Below are 26,302 nucleotides of genomic sequence, written 5' to 3' on the forward strand. Positions count from 1 at the left end.
ATTGCTCATCCTCTGCACCAGACTTCCCCAGACATCAGTGTCAGAGAGGGGCTGACCAGTTTGGCAGCTGGCTCCCAGTAGCAGTGCAGGGCAAGGGCAGCTGGGGCGAGGCAGAGCGCACAGCCGCGTTCAGCGGGGTGTGAGGGCAAGGCACTGCAGCTGGAGAAACGCTGCTGCACAAAGAGAACCCAAGAGAGCTGGAAAATTAACCCCTGGCATGGACAGAGGTGGGGATCTCAGGAAAATTCCTGCTGGAGTCTTGGGAGAGAGCAGACGTCACTGGGCAGATTGTCAGAAGTGCCAGATCCCTTTTCCCACAGAACTGTTTTCCACCAGATGCACGTTTCCTTTTCCAGAATTCATTTCATGTCACTTTAAGCTTTTTAATACAAGTTACCATCTTGGAGAACTGAAAGGCAGGATTTTGCAAGAGGGTGATGATGGAGTCTGGTCTTGCTCATAACTCGCACAGAAGTTGACAGAAACCAGGATGCAAACAAGGTCAGACCCCTTATAGCTGAAATGAGTCACAGTTTCCCCCAACCCTCTTAGCTGGCAATCATTAACTTCTCAACAAAATTAACTGTAATTTTGGCATGTATGCTAAATGGATTTAATTTAGTGCAATAGTCAGTATACAGCCATAGATGGTCCTACACTACAGTTTCTCATTTTGTGCAGCTTAGTCAATTTTCATTTACATTCTGTGCCATTACAGCTAAGTACAACAACTCAGGACACTGAGTAACTAATGAAGGAGATCAGACTGTACAAACCAGGATAATCCATTGTTCAGATGCTACCACCTTGATGAGCAGGTGCAGGAACTGTATGATACACAATGTAATGAATGTATGACATGTCCTGACCCATGACTGGATCTCCTGCTCTCCAGTAAAGCCCAGGCTGTAATCAAAGCCTTTTCCGTGGTCCTAAGTATTTCAATCCCTGTGTGGATTCTCTCATGCCTAGTAAGAGTCAAGCTCATGCTGAATCCTCTTTTTCAGTGAGAACTGTTAGTAGGGACTCTGCCTTCTGCCCAGTCTGCCATTCTCAAGGAAGCTACAGACATGTGGGTCTTCAAGGCTGCTCTATTTCTGTTGAATTTATTGAACTGGCCCAACATGTTCAAAAATTACTGAGGGAGAGGAGAGATAGACACATACAGTAAGACTGTGCAATGCCATCAGCCTCATTTCCCTAAGGAATTCTCGGTGTTTTTTTTTTTTTTTTAGAGCAGACTCTTCATGTATGAAATCACTAATGTCAAACCATACCTGGAACAAAGTGTCTGAAAATTAAAGCCCCTGGAGCCAGATGACCTGAACCCTGTTCCTTGCCACAGCACAAACCTCCTGTGGTCATTTTAAGAGGTCAGTGAGTCTGTGCCTTAGTTTCTGCATTTGTATAATGGAGCGAGTATTTCTTTACACCACATCGACAGCTTTTTGTACTAAGGTCAGTCATGCTGTCAGGAGGAAGTATCAGCGACACGTACAGCACGGCTGATTCATCTTCCAACAGCTAATGATGTGGTAGGTCCACCTTAGCAATCAACTACATTATCTCATTTTAATTTTACAGCTCAAAGCATAAAACAGATTATGGGATGTTACGTTGGATAGGCAGTAACCACTTACAAGCAAGAGAAAAAACACACCAGTGTATGTGTTAACTTATGTTTAACATAGGAAGAGAAACAGAAAACTATGGCTACACCAGTACTAGCAAGGAGCAGATTTGTAGCATGGAGGAACTGGTGCCAAGCATCAAAAGTCTGTGACACTTTGGGGGGGTGGAGGGAACAGGAGAGCAAAAAGGGGTTATTTCAGAACAACTTAATAATCTGCTCCTGTGAACTGAACACCCATTAGTGGTCAGAGCCTGTTAGGTGAGCTTTTGGAGCACATCCTTCAGCTCAGTTTCATTCAAAAGGAATCCAGGTTGGGGACTGAGATAACTCTGTGAAATGAACCCAAACACACAAAGTGAGGACAATCGGGAGGCTCACTTCAAAAGCACACTCCTGATCTAAACTAGAACACTGGGGTGTGTGCACCCTGCGCAGGCCAGCCTTGTTACAGGACTATCTGCTGTTTGGCCCTAAGGTTAACACAAGGTGGGACTGAACGTAAGCCCTGTGCACTCCTCATTTAGCAACTCACTGGGCATCTCCCTCACAGAGCATATTTTGTTATTTTACAGTAGGCCCTCTTTGGTTTTGTTGGTGTTTTTTTTTTTCCCCAACTCCCTGGAGTTCCAACGTTATTTGTGAGGGGAAAAAAAGCATCATAAAGAAGGTGACGTATTTCCCTCAACCAGCAAAGCCAGAAAAACAGAGAAAGAGCACAGCCAGCTTAGGAGGACTCCATCTTACAGGCTAGCAAATAAAACTATAGTGCGAGCCTGGTAGCCACACATGCAAAAAGAAAGAAAAGGAGAAAAAGCAAGTTTACTATTCTGAAACTATGGGATGGAAATAAAAAGCAATCCAAGTCTGGCTCATCCACTGAACATTTTGCTTCACTTTCCAGTTATAATAGGATAATGCTGTGTGTGAATAGAACAAAATGGCATGTAACAAAAATTAGAATAGGATAATACAAGCTAAAGTATCTGAAAACAATTGACTCTGTTTACTGTAAAAAAACCCTCCCATTGTAACAAGGAAAGAGTTGGCAAGTTAAATTTCAGGTTCAGCAGCAAATAATATTTAGTGAATCAGTGATTCCTTTTTTTTTTTTTGGTAACGTACAAGCAAGGGAGGGGAAAAGGGAGAACTGAACCATCAGGTCAGCTTACTTGACTCTGGATTATTCTCTGTTCTTTGCTCATCCTTACCGCTTGGGTTTTTTTGTTTGGTTAGTTTAGCCTAACCACATGAAGGTTGAGAGAGGATAACTCTGTCTGAAGGATGGACAAGTGCTGAAACTATGAAAAGATCAAACATACAAAACCGTGAAAAAATAAATATCAAATGGGAATTAAGTTCCTAATTATTGAAGGAGTGGAGTTCCAAACAGCCTCCTAAGAGAAATTTGGCAAGGAACTTATGACTTCATACATCTTCAGGAGATACGATAGGACCAACCCTTTGAACTTCAGATAGGAACCCACGTGTCTTGTGATCTGATGGGAGACGTGGTTGCCATTTACATCATAGCCTCACATCCACTGGCTTCTGACAGGCACTTGTAGGGATCAGAAAGCAATTCTTTTTCTTCCTTTGTGCATAATTCAACATCATTGTCCATAACTTCTTTCTGAGTATAGAAAATCTCTCCTCCATTTTTCTGAACATTGGAGATCAACTGCAAGGGAAGGCTTTGATTCGGCAGGAAGGGCATTCTGATTTTCACTGTAGATGGTATATGGCCCTCTGAATATTAAGTGGGAAACAAACAAATGTATTGCCTTTGCCAGAGTAACATACCATACACTTGGCCTCTTTTGCCCTCTTCCTCTGCTACTTTGTATGGTGAGTTTTGGTCTTCAACTGACAGCCAGCATTTGCTACTGCCAAGAAGCATTTTTGCATGGGTAACCAGCAGGCACTTCTAGACGAAAACATCTTTCATCATCTGCAACTGCAGAGGGATGAATAACGATGTAAATGATCCTTTCCAGTTCCCTCCTTTCCTAATTAAGAGAATCTATATTCAATTCATTAAAGCCATCTGTGTGACAATTATCTTACTGTGAAAGCTCTGGATCAGTTTTCCTCATCCAGAACCTCATCTTTTTTGCTGCTGTTTGATACTGATTAGGCCTAAATCTAAAATTTTAACTCTCTGAAGTGTATGCTGCCTTTAAGTATAGGAGTGTGACTACTGTGCCTAACTACAAAGATCTTTTGAAATTACAATGGCAATGTTCTTCAAAGTCTTCCATTCTCTAGCTGCCTTTAATAAGGATCTTCTCACACTTCTCTCACCCTTGGAGTATGCTGTTCCTCTATTTTTTAAAATTGTCCATGCAATAGAGGAGAGACTTCAAAAGTTTGTGCTTTGTGCAACTTTCTTGAAAAAGTGTCTGTTGCTTACTTCTTACAAGGTCTTGCTAATGACTTTTATGCTATAAACTAAAACTACTATGTTTTCACAGAGTTAATAGCATGACTAATTGCATTTTCTAGAAACTGGGAAAATAATGTCTCCTGTATCATCCACTTTAAGCCTCTTCTTTACTATTACCTACTACCAGAATTTAAAGGCTTGGCTGGACCATTTCACAGAAAGAAAGAGAATGAAACATGACATTTTGTTTAAGATGCAGTTCTTAATGACATGAAAATCAAAGTCTAAAGCTGCAGCATTCACATTTCACTATTTATACTCAACAGAAAAAGCAGCTTACCAACCAGTATTGCAGTAACCCTAAAGGAAACAGATATATAGACTCAGACAGGTGTTCTCCAAAACATATTTTTAATGTAATTTGCATTTGGAGCCTAAAGAGAGTAAGAGCAGAGAAATATGCTTGTTATTCCTTTTTTACATTACTGTTAAAGCTAAATTACTTCACGTAAAAAAGAAACTGCAATATTTCCATACACGGAGCTAGCCCTGCATAGGAAGTCTTTGTGATAGAATGGAACAGAAATAAGTCAAGTTAAAACCAAACCAACAATAGCTTTTCATTCTGCCCCCACTGAGGGGTCAACAGTTACTTTCACACTCAAAGCCAGAGATATGAGCAGTCTAGTATGTCTCCCATCAATCTCCCCAAAATTACTTTGAAGCATTAAATACCAGGTGACTTCTTTGTAGTCACAGAAGATAGAGATTAGTGTTTAGTCTACTTACTCAAGTTTGTTAACATTTTAGAGTATAATATGCATTCCTCTCTATATTTCAAAGCATGAGGATGCTATTTCAAGAGCAGTCATATCCTGCCACTGTCACCTTGCAGTTGATATAAAACTGAGGAGAGGCACATTTTTTCCTCATAAGGTTTTTATCTTTTTATAAATCCTCCTGTAAGGATTTTGCTATAGCACTCTAATCCATTTTTAAAGTAGTGTTTTGTAAAAATTGAAAGAGGTTAATTTTAACCAGTTGCAAAACAGTCGTTAAGAGAACTCTTCGGGGACTTAGGAAATACACAAAATTACTTCCTACCCCAGGACTGTTGTAAAGTATATATGGAAAACTAACCACACTGTTGCCTTGCATTTCAGAAAGTGTCTTTACACTGCACTTAACAAACAGAACAGAGACACCACAGACAGCTGGAATCTTATTACCAGCATAAGTGATATAAAAATAGGAATACAATTTTAGAATTTGGTAAGAAAAGCATTTCATTTTTTTTACAAGAATACTCTTCATCTTCCTGGGTGAAGTATTTCAGCTGAAACCCAAGATGATCAGAAGAAAAAAATGCTTTGAGCATTTATCCCCTATCACAAAAAATACAACTTCAGAGGTCTCAACAAGCAAGGAGGTATCAGTGTCTTTGTCTCTAGGGAGCCACACCTGTAAATTGTTTAAGCAATTTTAAAACCTGTTTCACCCCTGCAGGGCACACATTTTTTTCCACAGCTTTCTCAACATTTTTCTGCATTGGTAGCTCAGAAGCAGTACATTTCATCGAAAAAAAGTCCAAATATGAAGAAAAGAGAAGAACAGGAAAAGAATGAGTTTAAAATATGACAAAAATAAAACAATTCTTTGTGTTCTGAATGCTCTTTAGTTCCTTGGCCTTACCAAAGTTTGAGTCCAGCTAGCAACACTACTGCATTTAGCATCAACATTTTTCACTAAAATAAATTTATTCCCACCTCTGAATAGTAACAAGAATAAAAAAAAAAAAATCTGGTCCAGAAAGTTGGTACGTATACAGAAGTGGAGACAAAACTCGCTTGAATCAGTGGCCGAGGGGGCAAAACTGCTACTACCCATTAGCAGAGGCCTCAGTGGCACATGCATCTCAGACAGGGCCTGCTGTCCCAACCCTCCCTGCCAACCAGCAAATGCTGAACTAATCCCTAACACATTACCCAGTACAGGCTCTATACCAATTTGTTTTAAAATTAAGAAAAACTAAACAGGGTAACATAAACGTACAGGGCTAAATGGAAAGTGGTATTAAATGCATGAACTCATCCGCCTGGACACCTAAGTCCAAGTATCTGGCAAGGTAAGAGTTCAGCAGATAGCCTCATCATCATGAAAACTTAAATTCTGCACGGAGGTGATAGTCTTTAGGACTGATGCACATTAGTAGATATTTAGACAGAACTACATACAATAAATCAGTAGGTCCTATTAAATTGGCTTGTTTTTAAAGAGTAGCTAACAGAATAAGCCTTCCTTGTAGCAATTTTCACTAGATTTACATATACTTAATAGTGATATGCTTTCTCTTTTGGGAATGTTTTCCATTCAAAAATTTGCTAAAAATTAACAATTTTTAGATTATATTTCTGGACTAATAATGTCCAACGAATTTTAAACAGGATATTTAACAGTTATAAAGACAGAAATTTAAACTAAAACCAGTAAAGAGCAGTACAGATTCCAGAGTATAAAACTCTAAAAATCTAAAAATCCCTTTCTCTGCTTTCTATAGAAAAAGAATTATTTTTATGACTTGAAGTATAATGTGGATCATTGCTAGCATGGTGTGATTTTTTGATTATCCCTACTTACAGAGTAGAAAAGCATAAAAAAAAAATTTAAAAATCAAACTATATGTTCTCACAAATGACAACTTGGGTGGCATGTGTTTTAATCGTTATAAATCAGAGAAATTCAGCCAATTGAGTAGAATCTTACTCTTGTGTATTTGCAAGAGAAACTAACAGGGTTTCCTCATTCTCATAATTTCATACAGTGTAGACATGGCATGGGACAAACAGGTGAAAGTTGATTCAAAATACAGAGTCTGAAAGTGGCAATACACAAACAGCACTGCTTTCAACATACCTTTGTTTAAAAACATCCCCGTATTTTTCCCAAGAATGGCTAAGCTAGTAAGCACCACGCTGTACACTAACAGGAACCCCAAAACAGCCCAAAAGCAAGGAAGAACTATTCTTATATGCTCCCAAGACACATTCTTCCTCAACTTAATTCACAAACAACAAAAATGTTTCAACATCAACTTAAAAAATAAAAATAAAAAATTACAAAAGACCCTCCTAAAACAACTTTATCTAATTAATTTGGTTTCTAAATATCTCTATCACTGACAAAGGCCTAAATCAACTTGTTGAATTTCTGGAGCGAGAACCCCATAGGTACACTTATGCCCACCAATGAAATGAAACATCAAGTCAAAAATATCCAATATTCTAGACCACTAAACTTGCAAGTAAACTGTATTCTATCCAACAGAAATGAATTTCACCTTAAGACATTTGCAGGGCTAATGTGCCATAATAAATTCTACTATTAATCAACAGTAAAGTGCTGAATTATATTAATTACCTGAATCGCACTCACATTTATGATCTCCATTTATAGATTTCTTATCAAGTCAAAAGAGCCCTTTCTGTTGTAAAAGCTAAGCTGTTGTGCAAATATTATAAAAATAGGTACTTTAATTAGGAGCTATATACACAATAGAACTTCCGCTTTCTGTTAAGTACAGCTGACATAGTAGAGATGAAAAATCCATGCAAGTATTTATAAAGTTACTTAAAATGAAGAAGGACACTGCTATAGAACTTCCAATACCCTGGCATACAGCCACTTACTATATTAGATGATGTCTAGACCTGGACTGATAAGCATCATGCCACCAACATGCTTTAGTTTCTTTTGTAGCTAAAGTTGATTTGTAAATTTTAAACTACAGCATACATTTGACTTATTTCCCATTAAAGTGTATCATTAAGTTTGAGGTTAAACTTTGAGCAAACTTCACATCCAGTCACATAACCAGCACAAGCAAGACATTAGTGCAAAGGGGAAGGTGCCAGCTGTACATAATGAGGACTCTTCCCCTAACTGCACAATGCAATAAAATGATTTTCAGATTTAAAGTTCAAGTGGACTACAATGAGAAAAAGCAAGATTTTCTTCTCCCAGATTTAGGATGAATTTCCAGAGGATCAAAAGGAAAGCAACCTCAGTTACAGCAGTCAAAAATGTCAAACCCAAGTTTGGAGAGCTGATAAGTAACTCCAAAATTCATCATGCTATGCAGACAGCATTCTCAAAAGAGCTCCAAACAAACTGCAAAACAAAATTGGCATTTAAGTTGAAATTGGCCAACTGCTGCATAGAAATATGCTCACACACAACAGTCATGTTTAAGCCAGTGCATAGAGAAGATAAAAGCACTTATGGTAGTTGCAAATGTTAACAAGTCCATACAACTTGTACAGTTTAGCAATGAGTCCATAGAAAAAGAATAGAGTAAGAGTAGAAATGCTCAAGCAAAACCAAAAAAGATGACCTTCCAACTGTATAAAATCCACATAACAGTTATAGTAAAAAGACATCAGTGGAAAATACTCAACTCAGTCCCAAACACCCAACAGGCAAATAAGACCAGAATAGACAAGCCTTTGGCAGACAATTTTAAGAGTCTAAATATGGCATTACATTTCTAAATAATCCACAAAATATATTATATGGCATATTCATATTAAATACTGGGTAATCAACTCTGCAGATCTGATGCTAACAACGCTTTAGCCAATGAGAGCAAGATGGAGCAAGCTAAGGGAACGCTGGTGTATCACAACAGTGCTCAAGGAAAATACTGTCACCAAGTCGTGCTTCAAAAACAGTACTCTGGGACTCCACACTATCATCTGTGGAGCAAAACAAAGTTCTCTAGCTTTTCAGGGATGTGCCCTGCATAGTATATGTTATGATTCACTATTACACGAGCAGCAAGACACTGCAATGTAGTATGATTTATGGGCTGGATTAAATTTTTTGCTATTTCCTTCTCATCCAGCAAATCACTAGCAGTTTGTTTATGAGAGTTTGTGGCATCAAAGTGTGAACCTGACTTGATAAGAAGATTCATGATGTCTGGATGGTTGTTCAGTGCAGCAATGTGTAATGGACTGTTGTTATCAGAGTCTCTGACATTTACATCAGCACCACATTCCACCAGGATAGCAGTAACTTGCAGAGAGGGGAATTTACAAACTGGGTAGCGACCCACACATGTAGTATTATTGTCAACAGCAAGGTGAAGTGGACTGAAGTTATTCTTCCCTCTAGGCTGAAGCTTAAGAAACTTGTAAATAGTTTGTTTCTTAAAATGCTCCTGTTCTGAGCTGCAAGGTACTTTCTCCAACAAGCAAATTAAATGCAAAATGATGGAAAGGGCTTTGTTCAGCTGTATTGGATCAGGAGGACACTGGGTTTGTTTCATGGCCCGTTCTATTTCAAGAACACTTTTGCACAGTATACCCATGAGATCATCAAATGTGACAGTAGTGCCTAGCAGGCCTTTTGCCCTATCCTGCAGCATGAAGGAGAAAAGTTCAGCAAATGAGAGTAAACTGCTGGCTGTCATAGGGCTCAGTGGATCAAGATTGCTCTGCTGCATGTCCAAAGCATATTTCCATAAGTTGATGCAACGCTTGAAGTTTCCAGAGTCTGCATAGACAGCACCTCTGTATCTAATATAGTAGGATGTATCTGGGTGAGAAGGGCCAAGAATACGTTCTCTAATTAATAGCGCTTGCATTCTCATTTCATCAGGGTCTGCAATAAGATTTTCTAGCTCTTCTGAGCTGTTTACCTCTTTAGCATAATCATATGCCATAATTAGTGTTTGTGGCACAGGTTTGCTTAGGATATTAGTCCTATCACTGTATCTCATTTCCATAGCTCGCTTCCAGTATTTCAAAGCACCAAGCAGATCTCTCTTTTTGTCCACAAACGTTGCTCCCAGAAGTTCCAGAGCATTTATGCGCTCGGCCTTACTGGTCTGTACATGCTGGGTCAGAAAGTCCACGATATTTGTGTGGCCTGTCACACTAGCTGACAGAAGGGGAGTCATTCCATAACCATCCTTTTCCATTTTAGCACAATACTTGAGAAGCATCTTCATGATCTCCAAACTTCCAGATTCCGCACAGTCATGTAATGCGGTGTTTCCTGCAAGAGGAGAAACACAATTACTCGAATCGTAATCAAATTATAAACCAAACCCCACCATGCTAATACAAAAAAAAATTAGTTAAAAATAGTTTCAAAAATCCAAACATTAATAGATAAAAAAATAGCTGTTTTGACATCTATGGACTATGAAAGGCTTAGATAACAAGTCAAAATATTCAAGATTTGATTAAATATCACAGCTGCCAGGCAGTTATACACATCATAATGCTTGATATTATTGCGTGAAAGAATTAAACAGGTTTTAAGGACCTTTTTTGTCTCATTATTCCAAAAAACAGAATTAAAATGGAATTCTCCACTACATAAAAACACAGGAACAGGCAATTCCATTGTGTCAGAAGTCAAGCAAGCGAGCCAGAAGACCAGCTTGGCTGAACAGGGAACTCCTTGTGGATCTCAAGAGGAAAGAGAAATTGTACGATCTCTGTAAGCAAGGTCAGGCTTCAGAGGAAGATTACAGAGCTGTGGTTCGTAAACACAGGGAGAAGACACAAAAGGCCAAAGCTCAATTAGAGTTGAAACTGGCCAGTGTTGTGTCAGACAACAAGAAAGGCTTTTTTAAGTTACATTAATAGCAAGAGGTGGTCTAAAGAAAACATCAGACTGATACTTGTTGAAGATGGTCACCTGACTAATAGGGATGAAGAAAAGCAGAGGCATTCAGTGCTTTTATTGCCACAGTCTTCAGTAATATGGATACCTTGAGCTGCCCGGTCCTCTGAGTCAGAAGACCATGAGTGTAGGAACAGTGACTTTCCATTTGTGGACACTGAAATTGTAAGGGACCAGCTCTATCAGATGAATGTTCACAAGTCCATGGGGCCTGACTGGATTAATCCCAGGGTACTGAAGGAGCTAGCGGATGTTATGGCAGGACCCCTCTCGATCATCTACCAAAGGTCTTGGGAGTCTGGGGAGGTCCCTGCTGACTGGAAGCTAGCCAGTGCTATTCCAATTTATAAGAAGGGCGTGACAAAAGATCCAGGAAACTACAGACCTGTTAGTCTGACCTCAGTTCTTGGAAAAATTATGGAGAAGATCATACTGGGTGCTATTGAAAGGCACTTGAAGAACAATACAATCATCAGGCACAGTCAACATGGGTTCACAAAGGGGAAGTCCTGTTTAACTAATCTGATATCCTTCTATGATAAGGTCACCTGCCTAGTGGATGTAGGGAAGGCAGTGGATATAGTTTTTCTCGATTTTAGTAAAGCTTTTGATACTGTCCCTCACAGCATCCTTCTGGACAAGTTGTCCAACTATGGGATGAGTGGGTTCACGGCGCACTGGGTGAAGAACTGGCTGAAGGGCAGAGCTCAAAGGGCTGTAGTGAGTGGAGCTACATCTGGCTGGTGACCAGTCACCAGCGGTGTTCCTCAGGGCTCAATTCTGGGGCCAGTTCTGTTCCATATATTAATCAATGAGACAGATGCAAGAGTTGAACACACCATTAGCAAGTTTGCTGATGACACCAAACTGGCAGGTGCTGTTGACTCTCTCATGGGACAAGAGGCCTTGCAGAGGGGTCTAGATAGATTGGAGCATTGGGCAATCATTAATGACATGAAATTTAACAAGTCAAAATGCTGGATTCTGCACCTGGGATTGAGCAATGCCGGGTACAAGTATAAATAGGGAGAGGAGTGGCTGGAGAGCAGCCCTGCAGAAAGGGATGTGGGGGTGCTGGCTGACAGCAGGCTCCACATGAGTCAGCAGTGTGCCCTGGCAGCCAAGAGGGCAAACCGCATCCTGGGGTGCATCCAACACAGCATAGCCAGCCGGTCAAAAGAGGGGATTATCCCGCTGTATTTAGCGTTGCTGCGGCCTCACCTTGAACACTGTGTGCAGTTCTGGGCCCCACAATTTAAGAAGGATGTTAAGGTACTTGAATGTGTCCAGAGGAGGGCAGCAAAGCTGGTGGAAGGGCTGGAAGGCATGTCCTGTGAGGAGTGGCTGAGGACTCTGGGTTTATCTAGTTTGGAGAAGAGGAGGCTGAGGGGCGACCCCATTGCTCTCTACAGCTTCCTGAGGAGGGGAAGTGGAGAGGGAGGTGCTGATCTCTTCTTCCTGGGATCCAGTGACAGGACATGCGGGAATGGTTCAAAGCTGCACCAGGAAAGGTTCAGACTGGACATTAGGAAACATTTATTTACTAAGAGGGTGGTCAAACACTGGAACAGGCTTCCTAGAGAGGCGGTCGATGTCCCAAGCCGGTCAGTGTTTAAAAGGCATTTGGACAATGCCCTTAATGATTTGATTTCCTGCTTGACCAACCTGATCTCCTTCTATGACCAGGTGACCTGCCCAGTGGCTGAGGGAAAGGCTGTAGATGTTATCTACCTAGACTTTAGTAAAGCCTTTGATACTCTCTCCCACAGCATTCTCCTAGAGAAGCTGGCGGCTCATGGCTTAGGCGGGTGTACTCTTTGCTGGGTAAAAAACTGGCCAGAGGGACAGGCCCAAAGAGTGGTGGTGAACAGAGTTAAATCCAGCTGGTGGCCAGTCACAAGTGGTGTTCCCCAGGGCTCAGTACTGGGGCCAGTTCTGTTTAATATCTTTATCAATCGTCTGGATGAAGGGATCGAGTGCACCCTCAGTAAGTTTGCAGATGACACCAACTTGGGCGGGAGTGTTGATCTGCTCGAGGGTAGGAAGGCTCTGCACAGGGATCTGGACAGGCTGGATCGATGGGCCGAGGTCAACTGTATGAGGTTTAACAAGGCCAAGTGCCAGGTCCTGCACTTGGGTCACAACAACCCCATGCAACACTACAGGCTTGGGGAAGAGTGGCTGGAAAGCTGCCCAGCGGAAAAGGACCTAGGGGTGCTGGTTGACAGCCGGCTGAATATGAGCTGGCAGGTGGCCAAGAAAGCCGACAGCATCCTGGCTTGTATCAGGAATAGTGTGGCCAGCAGAACCAGGGACATGATCGTGCCCTTGTACTCAGCAGTGGTGAGGCCGGACCTCAAATACTGTGTTCAGTGTTGGGCCCCTCACTACAAGAGAGACATTGAGGTGCTGGAGCGTGTCCAGAGAAGGGCAACAAAGCTGGTGATGGCTCTAGAGCAGAAGTCTGATGAGGAGCGGCTGAGGGAACTGGGGTTGTTTAGCCTGGAGAAAAGGAGGCTGAGGGGAGACCTCGTTGCTCTCTACAACTACCTGAGAGGAAGTTGTATCGAGGTAGGTGTTGGTCTCTTCTCCCAAGTAACTACTGATAGGACGAGAGGAAATGGCCTCAAGTTGTGCCAGGGGAGGTTTAGATTGGATATTAGGAAAAATTCCTTTACTGAATGGGTGGTCAAGAATTGGAACAGGCTGCCCAGAGAGGTGGAGTCACCATCCCTGGAGGAGTTCAAAAAACGTGTAGATATGGCACTTCAGGACATGGTTTAGTAGGCACAGAGGTGTTGGGTTGACGGTTGGACTAGATGATCCTAGAGGTCTTTTCCAACCTTAATGATACTATGATTTAACTTTTGGTCAGCCCTGAAGTGGTCAGGCAGAAACTAGATGATCATTGTAGGTCACTTCCAACTTAAATAGTCTATTCTATTGAATAACGGATTTTGTATCTGCTTTCAAGTATGAAACAAACTTAAGCTTGCTATCTCCATGTTGTTACACTTTTCCCTTCTTCCCTTGTCAAATTTCCCTTCTCCTCTATCTCCAGCAATGAATAAAAAGTAATGAGATCTGTATCAAAATTAAAGCTGGGCTAACTCAACATTGGCTTTGTTTGCCTCTACACTATACCTCTTCCTCTCTCTGTCTGCTAACCCTTTTGATTTACATGTTTTGAGGCAATAATTGTACAAAACGGAAAATACAATCCATCACAACAGGCCCTTCATCTCAGCTGGGGCCTTTGAGACTGCCAGTATATACTGAGGGAGCTTGATACTTTGTCGAGCATACATATATACCCACACAAACTATTCTTAATGCTTTCTTAGGTCTTTATCCTGAAGTCCCACATGAATCCCTCTGCTCCTCTGGTTAGGATTCCCACAGCCAAGAGGAAAAAAATGCCTTCCACACACAACACGCAGCTATCTATCTTATAAGTGTCTTATCATTCACATGCAGATTATTTCCCATCAGCATGATATTGCACAGTCTTTTATTTAAGGCCACTCCAGTTCTAATACCATGTGGGGAAATTTCTAGTAAGCACTAGTGCCACCTGTTTGAAAACCCTATTCACAAAAAATTAGAAAGCAAGCATTGGACACCACAGTTAAATATTTAACTATTAGGCTTCAATTAGATGAAAATTTTGGTTAACTTTAAATATGAGCACTTCACTGGAGGAGCAGGAAAAAGATGGATACAAACTCTCCCAGTCCCCTCCCAACAGCAAAGTGTCTTATGTGGTTGACTGCTTTTAAAATTATGCAATTTAAATCTACCTTGTTCTTTACATTATACATACTACAGATTCAGGCATAGTAATTTTTCAGCCTCCCACTAAATTAATATGCAAATTATTAACAGAAAGCTTATGTAAAAATCCCCCCTCCAATTAAGATTTCTTACATCATTAGCCCTGCAAATTCCAGTTAACTGCCCAACACATCATCAGTTTCTGTTACACTGTCAGCAAGTTTCCACATTCACAAATGAGACCTTCTTTTCTAAGGGTTCTCTGTCCGTTCACAGTCATCAGATTTGGCTTTTAAAAGTTAGAGAAGTTTCCTGAAACTTCCTTATTTCCATTTTGGGTAGGCTAGTTTTTAATGCCAACAAGACAGCGATTTACAGTGCGCTTTGCTGTTGTATTTCTAGTCATTAACAGAACTACAGTGGTTTAGGAAACAAAGCAGTAGTCTTGAAATCTTTAGCTCATGTTTTGGCTAAGTGTGTATTTGTAGATATATAGTCTACTGATCTAAACAGCTTCTATTTATCTTCAGACACTTTAATTTTTTTTTTTTTTACAGGCTCTAATCTCTAGAATGCACAGTTCACTCTTTATACTAGAGTATTTAGCTAATGAAACTAAAATCAAAAGAGTGCCTGAGAGCTAGTCTTAAAAGCTGAACACTGTATAGAAATAAATTAAAACTAAAATGGAGGTAAAGTGTTTCCACTAATACATTCTTTCTGCCAAGAACATATTGTTTACACTGTCTTAAGTAGGATAAATTCAAAATTTAAAGTTAGTACATATATAGGTATATAAGGAAAAAAGATTCATACTTATTAAATACATTTCAGAAATAGAAAATTTTTTCCACTTTCATTTCAATTATAAGAACCTGATGTAGGTGTATACAAATAATTTTGACATCTTCTAGCTTCATATGTGACTTCATAGCTTACTTATTTTCTTTCTAACAAGACACAGTAAAAGGATATAAAGTTGAAGAAAAAACACAAAAGCAAAATTCAGAAATAGCTGGTCAAACCATAATGATGGTCCTCTAAATTCAATACCCACTTATCGCCAGCAGAACTAGATACCTTAGATCCACAATGTAGACCTCTATTCTGCGTTCTGAATTAGCAGATTATCACATAGTAGCTTGCTTTTATCTGCTGTTGACAAGCCACCAAGACAAGAAAATGTTCATCCAACGCTTTTGCAAGTTTTGGTATGCAGAAAAAGAAGTATGTAGAGACTCAGTCTGTTTAGATTAAAATTTTCTAATGGGTACTGGGCATTTTGCCTTCCCCACTAGTATCCCAATCATCCCCTCCTCACTCTTTCTCTTCTAATCTTTCACTTCTCAAAACTTTACATGGAAATTGGTCTGCTGCTTCTTCCTCAAACTTGTTTATGGACCATCTGAAGAAGAACTGACAGCACATTTCAAGGCCTCTTTGTTGTTCTCAATTCCAGCAACCAGAAGAACAGCGGTAAGAAGGAATGGTGGTTACTCAGGACAGTCTCAATCCAGGCTCACCAGATACCAAAATTCAGCTGATGCACTAATCAAATTCATACAAAAGATGTGTAAAAAGTTATTTTCAAAAGCTTATAACTCAAGTTTAACAGGTTTTTGCAATTATAGCAGAGCTAGGAACATATTTTGTCTCCCCAACCAGTATTTTAAATGCAAGTTCCAAACACTGGAAAAAACCCCACAGAAAATATCAGATTGTTTCATTAACAGACAGTGAACTTAACTTGCAAAATATTCCTTTCCTGAAACATTTCTGAATAGTGGCCAGTGATTTTACTATCATTTACTAACCAGTAAGCTGAGGAAGACACCCCAACACAAAGTGGCACCTGAAATTCACAAAGATTCACAAAGTTAAATCAGTTCATACAATGGCAAGTGATTTTTAATCTTTAATACCTTAGGCAATTTTTATCACTAATAGAGAGCATTAAGTCAGGTATAGGTCTGGCCACACTACAGTATCTACCAAGACCAACAAAATTTCCAATCACAGAAACAGAGATTTAACCAAATATAGGTGAATTCTGGCGAATTTGGCATGCATAGTTTCTCAGCTGTTATTCACTCTGTCCTTGTCACACATCACAGACCAGAAAACTGTCGATACCTCAGTACTGAGGAGCGTGAGACCTTGATGGAAAGGTGTCAAAAGCAGACAAATACACAAACTTTCCATTACACATACATTATAAGTCTTCTTGCTATGCTGGTAAAAGTGTAGTTAAAACGCAACTACAGCAGTCAGTCCAGAACTAAAGACTGGCTGGTTCCTCAGACCATCTGCACTCAGTGGTGAAGGCAAAACCAGATGCATCTGGGTGTTGGCTGAGCCACCAGTTAATACAGCAGTTTCAGGATATGTTCAAGTCCATATACCATCCCTCACAGCAGAGCTCTGAAACACTGGAATTGGCATCTATTTTCTACCTTTGAGACAACATTTTTAAGATATTTTAAAAGTTGTAACATAAAAGCATATTAAAGACAAATAAACCCAAAGGTATTAGTAACACCAAAGTTCTTACTATTGCTTCACAACTATTAATATATATTTTCCTGGCTTTGACAATAGGATCAGTGGCAGCTCTTCATATTACACTTGTAGATCCATCGCCATATAATGCTGCTCTTGACACTCTTTCATCAATTGCCAGGCATATATGCTATGACACATTAATACTGAAAAAAATCCACACAAATTAAGCTTGGCCATTGTCTGGGTAAATTCAGGTCCAATCCAACAGTCTGTATGTCATTAATTTACAATGCAGCTATGCAGAACATATGGAAATATGCTTAAGACTCTAAGGAATTTCACTACTCTGTCCAACTGGATGTCCTTCATTTAAAAAATACTTTTTAAAATTCATATTACAATTACTGACTTAAGCTTAAACAGCTTCACTGACAGCATATCAGAAGTAGTGTAATTTTTTAGCTACTTATATTGTAGTAGCCCCTTAGAGTTAAAATAACCACAGTTATTTTAAGCTGTGTACAAACCAATGAAGTAAGGCCATCACCACTAATTTTTAGTGGCTGCACCTCACTTCAGTTTGACTGGATGGTACAGGTAGAGCAGCGGGAAGGATACATTGTAAAAAACCAAATTGCCATAGACTAGAAGTAGACACGGGCAGACAGATAGTTGGGAGCTGCCAACTTAAAAAACCATAAACCCCAACCTTAAGAAATAACAAGATTACCAGCCATTTACACCTAACAAGTATCAAGTGTTAAACTTGAGGAAGAACTTGAAAGAAAACATGGCAGTGGCCTTAACATCTAATTCATAGTCTATGTTCCACAGCTGGCCAGAAATTGAACAGTTCAAATAAGTATGGCAAATCATACTATGAATTAACTCAGCCTTTTCAAAAACACTATATTGTCTATAGTGATAGGAATAAGCAGTGGCTCAACACAATTCAGCAGTTAATTCAATTTTTGTAACATTATTTATTCAGTAACAAACTAAAAGTCAATGTTATATCTATGGCTGTATTAAAAAGGAAAAAGGCTGAGAATAAGTAAAAGTAATTTGAAAGTCATTCTCTTTGATAAGCAGTTTTGCAAGGGATACATACGAAGATGTTGGTCAAATCAAAGTATTTTTTTAAAGGTGTGAATGATTATTTCAAAAGAGGTTTAATTAAATTTTCTTAATCCATTTTTAATTCCAAAATGATCTGCAGGAATTTAATCACATATAGAAGACAGCTAATATTACAACATGAAAGGCTCATCATTCTCGCACAGAAACAAAATTGGACTGGAAATGTTTTGGTAGTCACGGTACTTCTCTGCTAGAGAGTGAGTGCCACTATACTGTATTGCTAATACTACTTACAAATAGTTTCTATCTGTATAAAACTTTACTATTCACATTACCTAATAACTTCCTCTAATTAAAAACAGCAACAAAGAAATGGAACAACCCCACCTCCAGTCCTTCCAAATCTTGCGAAAACAAATTAAGGAAAAAGGTATGGTCAGTTGGCACCACAACTTCATGTTTTATTCTTTTGTTACAGTCCGCCATTAAAAGTGGTATGAACGTTACACAAACACTTCACATATCACCGAACTAATTCTCTAGCTACCTAGTGTTACCAAAAGCTTATGGGAGTGTGTGGGGGGCATTCAAATTCATAACGAGGCCATGTCTTTCTATGTCAGAAGCAAATAATTCCCAAAATAGACTAGTAGCTTGTGCCATGGGAATGAAAGAAAATGAAGCAATGACACAGAAAGTGATTTGACTTGATTTCCAACCAATTAAGTACATCCACTTCCTAATACTTACAAAATGCTTGATCAAATTTCTGGGTAGTAAAACTTACATTAAAATTTAGTATCAATCTGATTTCATATTCAAGATCTTAAAACATAAGAGAAAAAAAGATTTAATTTAAATGACTGACCAGTATGTAAAATTAACCACATCTATTTATTTTTGCAGCCTTACAGATTATATCAATCACTTTTATAAAGTGAAGTTGTTCATGTAACCTTAATTTTTTTTCTAACAGAGCACTTGAAGTAATTAAGTCTTCCAAGAGTTTTACTGATTTTAAAAAAAAAAAGTATTGCTACATACATACAAACATGGACAGTGCACAAGAAAACTGCAGAAAAATACATCCCTATGCCTAGTATGCATGACAAAAGAAAACTAAAGGTATGTCTTCCCTTTAAGAAGAAATTAAGTAAAAATTGCAAAGAGCTGCTAATCTCAAATTATTATAATCTAGCTTCCATATTCTGTAATGGAAGAATTGCTCTCTTGCTCGCCGAAGTATTGCACGAGAACTTGTATTATCAAGGTTACCAATAAAAACCATGCTGTTAATAATTTAATTTCAACATAAACTCCTTTTTAGTTGAAATTCAAGAAAGTATTCCTTTAAACTGTATCTTCCTTATTTTATTTACAGACATTCCTACTGAAGTTCAGTTTCTACATACCGTCACTCACAAAATATCTACAAAATGCAGTGCGCTGCACCATGTAATACCAACCAAAAAAGGAAAAAAAAAAAGAAACAAACAAAAAAGGACACAGAACACTTTTAGAGCAAGGGTTTATTCACAAGGGGAAAAAAAGAAGGGGGGGGAGGGGGAGAAGCTTTGTTTTGGTTTTTTGTTTGGTGCTTCCCCCACCCAAAATGAATCTCAGCAAGCAGACAAGACAAAAAACCTCAGAAGAGAACAAACCTGTCAGCCTTCTTAACGTTTACTGCAAGATAAAATTAATTATTTTTAATTCATACTAAATCACACTGATCATACAGCAAAGAGTATGAATCTCTCTAATCCCCCTATTTCTGGGTCTGCCAAGTCTGTAGTCTGCAAAAGATTTTTTTCCCCTTACAGCAGGTTTGAGAGTTACACTTTCCAGTACCCCACATGAATTACAATACTGAAATAGCACTAGCCCTTGATATAGTACTACTATACATATATCCTTGATACAGTACCCATAGAGACTGAGGTCTGTATGCTTCTATACTTTCCAAGATGAGGAAGCAAAGTCAACAAGCCTTGTCCTCCATATTATTTGACAAAGCTATTCTAATCAAATACTGTGTCAGTAGAATCTAAGAACAAGACTGTGAATCATAGTGTTATTTTGCATTTTCAAAACACGAGTCCCTCCAACTGCTACGGTAGTATGGAGGATCATAAATGACAAAGAATCAGGGCTTGCAACCAAACATTCCTGTGCAGATCTCAAGAGACACCTAAAGGAACACATAGTCCAGCAGTTCTTACAAAAATTTCTAATACTCAGGAAGAGAAAAATTAGTCTTTTGGCTAGCAGATGAGTCTGCTAACAACAGAAGAGGGACAGAGTTAATAAAGATCACTAGTAAAAAACACAGATATCACCTTGAAGAGAAAGAGACCACATATGAAGCGGCTGAGCAATGGAAAGACTTACAAGCCACGTTCAGAAAAAATATCTGCCTTTCAAGTAGATATTTTGGAAAAGAGTCCTAAATAAGGCCATTACATTCAGACCATCCTGGCTATCAGCACCTGTGTACTTCATCTATAACTTCACTCGTTAATTGCAGAAAGGAAGGAAATCAATCTCCATTATTGCAGCAAGTCTGGTGGAGGAGGATAAAGCGTAACAGAAATTATCAAAATGTCCGTTGCAAATTTTCAAAATGCAAGATCTAAGTGTCCTGTCTGGAGTTACAACAGATGTATAAGATCTCTTTAAAATGGTCTGCATGTGAAATAATTTTATTGGCACAATTATATGAAATATTTTATTTTAAATATAAAATCCAACACACACAGCCCCAGGTATATCCCCAAGAGAGCCCAGATCTGTAATCTGAAGGCCCAAAGACTGCTATCACTTGAATTACAAGAGTAAGCATTTCCCTCCCTACACATAGCAGCCAAATGAAGACTGTGCACAGAAACATGTTAGTGAAACACTGTATTCAATCCAGAGGTCTATTCTGAACATAGTAAAGGAGCAGGACTCTAACAAGCAGATCACTGGCAGGCTTCGCAATGCAGCAGAACAGAAAACTGCATGCAGATGACACACAGAACATAGTCCTTACCCAGCACAAAACTACGTCTGTGCTTCACTTGAGGTTCAGTTCTAGGGTTCTGCCTCCTCCTGAAAAAACTCAGGTTTCTGCTACTCTAGCATTACCCACACCGTTCCTCCTTTTAAGAGCAGCATAAAAGGTTTAAGATCTTTATGTTTTAAGAGGTTTTCTGTGTTTTTGGAAAAAAAAACCCAAACAAAAAAACCCCAACAACTTGCCATTTGAGATTATATTATATACCAGTGAAACTTACAAAGCTTTGTTATTTTCAATCTGCAGCTTCTTAAACCAGAAGTAATATACTGGAGAAGCCTCTGACAGTGGTTAAATTAACTCACTTTGTAAGTGTTGCTTTGGCTGCTTTTTGCTTTTCTGCCAAAAAAAAAAAAAAAAAAAAATCTACAGATATCTTTGCTGTCTTCCTCAATCCTAAAAGAAAAAATCCCACCCCCTTCTTACCCCAGGTATCAGTTTTCCCTCCTCACTAACACAGTTCATGTAACATAAAACATTTTTTAAAAAACCCTTTGTTTACATTTGTGCTGCCTACAAGTTCATGAAAGTTTGGGGAAACTGTGAAAGTTCAGATCTGCAAAACAGCAGAAACAAAGACAACTAAAGGTTTGTACTTTAAATTCAGAACCATTGGCCATCTTTCACAGTATAGCACTTATCTACCCCAAACATTATGTTACCTCCTTCTTCACCACCATCTCCTGTGAGACAGTGCCAGACCTACACTTTACCTCAGTGTAGCATCTTATCCGACTCAGACTCTGAAGTCTTTATGAATATCTTAATCATTTCCTAGCTGCACTTTTACACTTCCACAACTGTCTTTCAAGAACCTCTGCATTCTGAATTTCCACAGTCCAAAAGAGTTCAGGATTCTGCCTGTATTTTAGAAGCAGGATTTCACCGCATGTTTTCACCTGCTCTTTCATAGCCAGCCTCAGATGTCACCCTGACTTTTAGACGCCCGTGAACTTACCTATTTTCTCATCTCAAAGTATTTGGATTTTTTCCCCGGAACTGTCAACACTTCAAAATATTTTCATATCTTTCCCAGCTCTAGAGTTTCCTGGTTTTCAAAATATGAATAAAGTTCTACCTTGCAATACGAAAATCCAGTGGAAAAACACAAGGAATAGTTCAAGTAATTTTGCCCTCCCCATCCCCCCGGTGGTTTTAAGAAGAATATCAGGAAAAGAATCTATAGTAACCTCACACAACAGCACCTCTACTGAAGTTATAGTTTTGTTCTTATAAGGAGCATTGTAATTTTAAATGCAGCAAAATGTATAGTGGCTAAAGCTTTTACATCTTTCTCAGAACAGTAGGCTTCTCCATACATGGTGCAGGAAGGGGCCTATCTAAAAAGAGTTCAGATGCAAGGATAGCAACAACATTTACTACTCAAGAGCAGAGCACTCATGTTCTCTGTATCTCCTTACTACAAGCACAGACACACCAGGTCAACTGTTTAGTACACAGCAGGGAGGAGGAGAAACTGAAAATAATACACAGAGACTTTGAGGATGAACATGACAATGTAGCATGAATCCTGTTGGAAATACTAATTTTGAAATTAATAGCTACTGAGCATTCTTGCAAAACTAAGTTCAGAAGGTTAGTTCTTGAGCCTCAGCCACTGCAATACCCATACTGTTGTAATACTTAGGGCTACCAGTTTTGCTCAGTTCTTCTGTCTTTCCACAGCTGACTTTCACTTTCAGGGTTTACAGCACTTTCTTTCTCTCTTCCTTTACCTCACCACTGCTTATTAAATAACTTCAGAGATCAGACTGCTTTAAGACGCCAAGAAGAAAAAGTATGCTCGTGTTATATCAGAAGGGATTTCCACGTACAAAAACATACTCCACATACTTGACCAACAGATATTACATACACACATCCATTTGTACACATGGCAGTTCAAAGTATAAAATGAATTTTAATGAGCTAAAACATATCCAATTCAACTTCTTTTTAAATTTAATTTAAATAAGGATCAGTTATACCTTATGAACCTTTGCTCATGTGCCTAGTCTCGAGTCACACAGAAAGTAAAGGAAGCAGAAAAAGGAAGGAATTAAAATAATAGAGAAACTGAGAGCACTGAGAAAATCCTTAGGAGTGTGTGGCTGCCAGTCATTCATTTAAACAAAGACAAATAACACTAATGCACTAGTAAAGTGAATAATAAGGACCATGAAAGTAAAGCCTACTCCACCAACACAAAATGAGGGGGAAAAAGAGCTGCAGAGATACATCTTTTTCCTTGTTACATCAGATATTTAACAGCACTGTCCTGTTCATACCTATCATATAAATGGATTGGTTTAAAACTAAAAAACAATACACACTTTATATTTAGCTTGTTATTCCAAGAACCCTGTCTAGAAAAATGCCATTTTTATCCTATCACAAGTCCATGATGATTCATAAGCAACCTTAAATCCTTACAGAGGAAGATTTATTTTGCTCTGCCCACCTCTATGACAAATCTGTAGTTTAGCTTTCTTTACATTAAACCCACATATCTGCATGATTTGCTGAAAAAAGGCATATTTAACTGAACAGCTTTTCCAAAGATTACTCTCATATTTAGCATTTACCAGTATCACACAATAACCTGGACACAAAGTATACTTTAACAGAAATAACTGTAAAATATAGTATACTCTTACAAATGTAATTAGCCAGAAACAGGCAGTGGGGTGTTACACTACAAAAAGGTTTGTTAGCGGATTAGGTTTATATATATATATATATATACATACATATATGTATACACACACATACATATATGTAAAATATATATATACATACATATATGTAAATAATTATTTTACACATTTAAAATAAGCTGCTGAAACACAATCCTGGCTCAGTGAGCTAAAAATTAACAATAACCTGAAATAATTGGTATGCTTTTCAGGCAAACATGACACCCACATACAAGTTTGAGATGTAATAAAAAACCCAGTGGTTAAACCAAGAGTTCCACATAATTAAGATCACAGCAAAAATTACAGAAATCTTCACTTTGAATGATAACACCAGGGTAATTGTAAACAGAGGCAATGAGATGTCCTTCGCAATCTGTGCCCCACTGGAAGTCCTTCTGTTGGGATCACAGTCACCTGCAGCTTAATTTCTTTAATGCTAATATACGTTTTTGTTTACTAACACTGAAAAAAGGTCCAAAATTATTCAAGAATTTGGAGGGAGAGGAGGGCGAAGAGCAAAGTGGTTATTCATTTCCAACGTAGAAAATAATTTTTCTCCTTTATGCATCTTTCCTTGTACTAGCCTTATTGGCACAGGTCAGTTTTATGTACAGCATATTTGGTTTGTTAAGGAACAGTATGAAAAACAATAATATATGCTCATATATTTGAATATGTTGCTACATCAGCCTACTACAAAGAGGAGTTCTCAGCAAGTTTATTAGTTTTTCACACATGCATAAATGTGACATTTCATATGACTAAGTCTTTTTAAGAATTAGGGGTTTAAGATTAAAATGTATCAATTTAGAATGAAATTATACAACCTGTGTTACCAAAGGATTACATTGAAAAAAAACAGTAAAAACATAGCTAAATACACTTTCTCTCTTACTCATCCACTTTATGAGACTAGAAGAGTATTTTTGGATGTCAGCCTCCTAAAGAAGGGTAAATTAGTAACTACCCCTACTTACCACAACGAAAGTGAAAAAATTAACTTACCTTTAACACTTTTTCTGTTAACATCAGCTCCTTTTTCAAGTAAATACTGAGCAATTTCTTTGTGGCCTTTGTAACATGAGATCATCAAGCACGTATGCCCATGACGGTTTGATACTTCCAGGTCTGCTTTGTGCTCCACAAGATATTTTACTATTTCCAGGTGACCATCAAAACAGGCAGCTCTAAGCGGTGTTGAATTTGTCAGAGTTGTGTTGTTGACAGATGCACCATGATCTAACAGACACTGAACCACCTTCAAGTGGCCAGCCGCCGATGCTGCCCATAATGGTGGAGCCCCCTCAATGGTCTCACCATCAAAATTCACTGAACCACCAACTTCTATCGATGCAGAGCAATGGTCCAACAGGTACTCCACCATGTCAAGGTGACCATAACGGGCTGCCATCAGAAGTGGCGTGGCACCATTGGTTTTCTCTGACATTAGTATGGCTACCTCTTCTCTTGTTTTGCTTGCCAGTAACTTGGAAAGGAGCCGCAGCTTGCCATCACGAGCTGCGTTGAACACTGCTGTCTTTAGATCCATTTAGTCTGTACCTCTCTGCTTCTTGAAGGATACACGCCTGCCTTTTTCAGTAAGAAGCTTACTGGAAACGCAGAGCCCAAACAGAATGTCCCCAGCTTCTTCTCAGATCAGTGTCACCTAGATGGGACAACATGGAGACTCTGAACAGGGTCCTGACAAAGCACAAGCTGTGCTTGTTATAAATCTGCAAGAGAAAGAATTCTGGATGTTTTCACCTCCTACTTCGCAAACAAGTAACCGCAACTGTATTTTTTCCACAGCTATACCTAAACCACTCGCTGCTGTGGTGCACCGACGTCCAGCTGCCTTCCCTGGCACCCCCCCGGGCTGCCCGGTGCCCCCTAAGGAAAGCTGTCGGGGGGGAGGGGGCTGATCCTACCCGCGCGTTATCCACACCACCCGCAGAAAAATCCTCTTCTCCCTTACAGCGTTACGAGCCGTACCCCCGACTTGTTTTGAGGCGTAGCCTAAGGAAAGAGCCCCCCCCCGCCCCCGCGGTGACCCGCACACACGCACCCCACGGGAGAAAGCCAGGCGGGGAAGGCGACGCACGCCCCGGCCGCCCCGCTTTGGCCGAGTCTCAGGCGGTAAGGAGAGTCTGAGCCTGCCCTTTCCCTCACGACCACCCTCAGCCCGCCCAGAGGCCCGCCGCGCCCCCCCAGCGAGCCCTCCCCACCCTGCCTCCCCTCAGGGCCCCAAACCCGCTCCCGGCTCCCCGCGGCCGCCCCGGCCTCCCCGCCCGCCCGGAGCCGGCCAGAAAGGGCCGCCAGGCTGCGGGTTACCTTCCCGGGGCGCCACCGGCACCCTCCCGCCGCAGCCGTCCTCACAGGGAAGCGCCCGCCGCCGCCCCCCGCGCCCCGTCCAGCTCCTCCATGACAGCCGACCCCCGCCACCCAGAACCGGCCCTGCGCCGGGGCGCGGCGCGGCGCAGCCT

The 26,302-nt window shown here is 39.7% G+C and overlaps 1 protein-coding gene across 2 annotated transcripts; it reads right to left on the minus strand.

Annotated features, from left to right (window-relative positions):
• FEM1C (fem-1 homolog C) lies at positions 1-26,295 on the minus strand. Of its 2 annotated transcripts, none has more exons than XM_072860375.1 (3): positions 26,151-26,295; positions 24,825-25,485; positions 1-10,073 (listed from the first exon to the last, which is right to left on the minus strand). In XM_072860375.1, exons 2-3 carry the CDS (start codon positions 25,366-25,368, stop codon positions 8,764-8,766), a joined length of 1,854 nt encoding a protein of 617 aa, XP_072716476.1. In that variant the 5' UTR covers positions 25,369-25,485; positions 26,151-26,295; the 3' UTR covers positions 1-8,763. The 2 variants fall into 2 exon arrangements, with proteins under 2 accessions (XP_072716476.1, XP_072716475.1); XM_072860374.1 differs by having other exon boundaries at positions 24,825-25,552.
• Positions 26,296-26,302: the final 7 nt, after the last annotated feature.

The sequence above is a fragment of the Ciconia boyciana genome, chromosome 4 (genome assembly GCF_034638445.1).
Source record: "Ciconia boyciana chromosome 4, ASM3463844v1, whole genome shotgun sequence".
NCBI classification, from domain to species: Eukaryota; Metazoa; Chordata; class Aves; order Ciconiiformes; family Ciconiidae; genus Ciconia; species Ciconia boyciana.

Bases quoted from the DNA above. Each gene is read 5' to 3' on its own strand.
- FEM1C (XM_072860375.1), bottom strand. From the start codon at position 25,368: ATGGATCTAAAGACAGCAGTGTTCAACGCAGCTCGTGATGGCAAGCTG. The intron at 10,074-24,824 runs GTAAGTTAATTT...CTCCTCTTGCAG, and splicing joins TAACAGAAAAAGTGTTAAAG to GAAACACCGCATTACATGAC.